The following is a 2,276-nucleotide window of genomic DNA, read 5'->3' as shown; positions in this document are numbered from 1 at the left end:
TGGTGAGTATCCTGATCTTTTTGGTCTGACTTTCTTGGATACCATGAACCTCTCGCTCCAGATTTGCATAGTCTTCCAGCAGATTTCTATTCTCTGCCAACAGATTTTCATTCTCTGCCAACAGATGATCGTTTTCTGTCTGTTTTCCCTCAAGCTGAGATTTAAGTGTGGCCATCTCAATGGTGAGCCTCCCACTCTCATTGTTTTCTTTTTCTTGAAGGTCATGAACTGTTATATTCAGTTTTCTGTTCTCTACCAGCACATTTATTATTTCTGCCAACAGATTTTCATTCTCTGTCTCTTTTTCCTCTAGCTGAGATTTAAGTGTGGCCATCTCAGTGGTGAGTATCCCGATCTTGTTGTTCTCATATTTTTGGAAATCATGAACTTTTGCATGCAGATTTCTATTCATTTCCAACACATTTTCATTCACTACTAACAGGTTTTTGTTTTCTGCCTGTTTTTCCTCAAACTGAGATTTAAGTGTGTTCATCTCAATGGTGAGTCTTCTGATCTCTTTGTTCTCACATTCTTGGAGATTATGAACTTTTGCATGCAGCTTTCCATTATATCCCAACAGATTATTGTTTTCTGTCTGTGTTTCCTCAAGCTGAGATTTAAGTGTCGCCAACTCAGCGGTGAGGCTCCTGCTTTGTTCGCTCTCATTTTCTTGAAGCTCATGAACTTTTGCATGCAGATTTTTATTCTCTGCCAACAAGTTTTTGTTTTCTGTCTGTTTTTCCTCAAGCTGAGATTTAAATGTGGCCATCTCAGTGGTGAGTATCCTGATCTTTTTGGTGTCACTTTCTTGGATACCATGAATGTCTTGCTCCAGATTTGCATAGTCTTCCAGCAGATTTCTATTCTCTGCCAACAGATTTTCATTTTCTGTCTGTTTTTCCCCAAGCTGAGATTTAAATATGGCCACCTCAGCGATGAGTCTGCTGATCACTTTGTTGTTACATTCTTGAAGATCATAAACTCCTGTTTGCAGGATTTTATTCTCTTCAAGCACATTTTCAAACTCTACAAACAGATTTTTATGCTGTGCCAACAGATTATCGTTTTCTGTCTGTGTTTCCTCAAGCTGAGATTTAAGTGTGGCCAACTCAGCGGTGAGGCCCCTGCTTTGTTCGCTCTCATTTTCTTGAAGCTCATGAACTTTTGCATGCAGATTTTTGTTCTCTGCCAACAGGTTTTTGTTCTCTGTCTGTTTTTCTTCAAGCTGAGATTTAAGCCTGTACATCTCAGCGGTGAGTCTCCTGATCTCATTGTTCTCACACCCTTGGCGATCATGAACCTCTAGCTCCAGATTTGCATAGTCTTCCAGGGGATTTTTATTCTCTGCCAACAGGTTTTTGTTTTCTGTCTGTTTTTCCTCAAGCTGAGATTTAAGTGTTGCCATCTCAGTGGTGAGTATCCTGATCTGTTCGCTCTCATTTTCTTGAAGCTCATGAACTTTTGCATGCAGGTTTTTGTTCTCTGCCAACAGGTTTTTGTTTTCTGTCTGTTTTTCCTCAAGCTGAGATTTAAATGTAGCCATCTCAGTGGTGAGTATCCTGATCTTTTTGGTCTGACTTTCTTGGATACCATGAACCTCTCGCTCCAGATTTGCATAGTCTTCCAGCAGATTTCTATTCTCTGCCAACAGATTTTCATTCTCTGCCAACAGATGATCGTTTTCTGTCTGTTTTACCTCAAGCTGGGATTTAAACGTGGCCATCTCAATGGTGAGCCTCCTGCTCTCTTCAGTCTCATTTTTTTGGAGATCATTAACTTTTGTTTGCAGATTTTCATTGTGTGCCAACAGATTTTTGTTCCCTCCCTGCATTTCCTCTGCGTGGGATTCAAACAGGGCCTGCTGTTCATGCTTCTTCACTGCCTCCAATTTGGGTTCTATCTCGTCCCTGGAGTTCTGGATTGTGTGGAGCTCTTTTTGACAATTAGGATCAAGTGTTGTATATTTGTCTCTGCTGGCCATTATTTCTTTAAAGTCCAACTCAACCGTCATTTCTTCTGATTGTAGTTCAGAAATGTGCCTTGATTCAAGCATTTCTGCATTTCTTTGTGATTGCTCCATTATCTCTGAAAAATACAAAGAAATGTTAAAATAAACTACAGCACCTTAAAATAACTGTCGTGTATAGAACTTGTTCGCGACCTCTTATCTGAAAAGTTTCTAGGGTCTGATTCTTGTTGATATCTAATGATGACGTAGAATTCCATGACGCAATGCTCCTTTGAAGTGAGGATTCGCCCCACCACGCCCCGCCCCG

The 2,276-nt window shown here is 40.4% G+C and overlaps 1 protein-coding gene across 1 annotated transcript; it reads right to left on the bottom strand.

The window, feature by feature from the left end:
• Window positions 1–4: 4 nt before the first annotated feature.
• On the bottom strand, window positions 5–2,194 carry LOC109953894 (girdin-like; the record flags this gene model as incomplete). Its single annotated transcript, XM_020589335.1, has 1 exon — window positions 5–2,194. A coding segment is annotated over exon 1 (2,076 nt), but the record flags the coding sequence as incomplete, so codon positions are not given.
• Window positions 2,195–2,276: the final 82 nt, after the last annotated feature.

This window comes from Monopterus albus, unplaced genomic scaffold, assembly GCF_001952655.1.
Source record: "Monopterus albus unplaced genomic scaffold, M_albus_1.0 scaffold1889.1, whole genome shotgun sequence".
Taxonomy (NCBI): Eukaryota; Metazoa; Chordata; class Actinopteri; order Synbranchiformes; family Synbranchidae; genus Monopterus; species Monopterus albus.
This window is presented reverse-complemented; position numbering and strand designations above follow the sequence as displayed.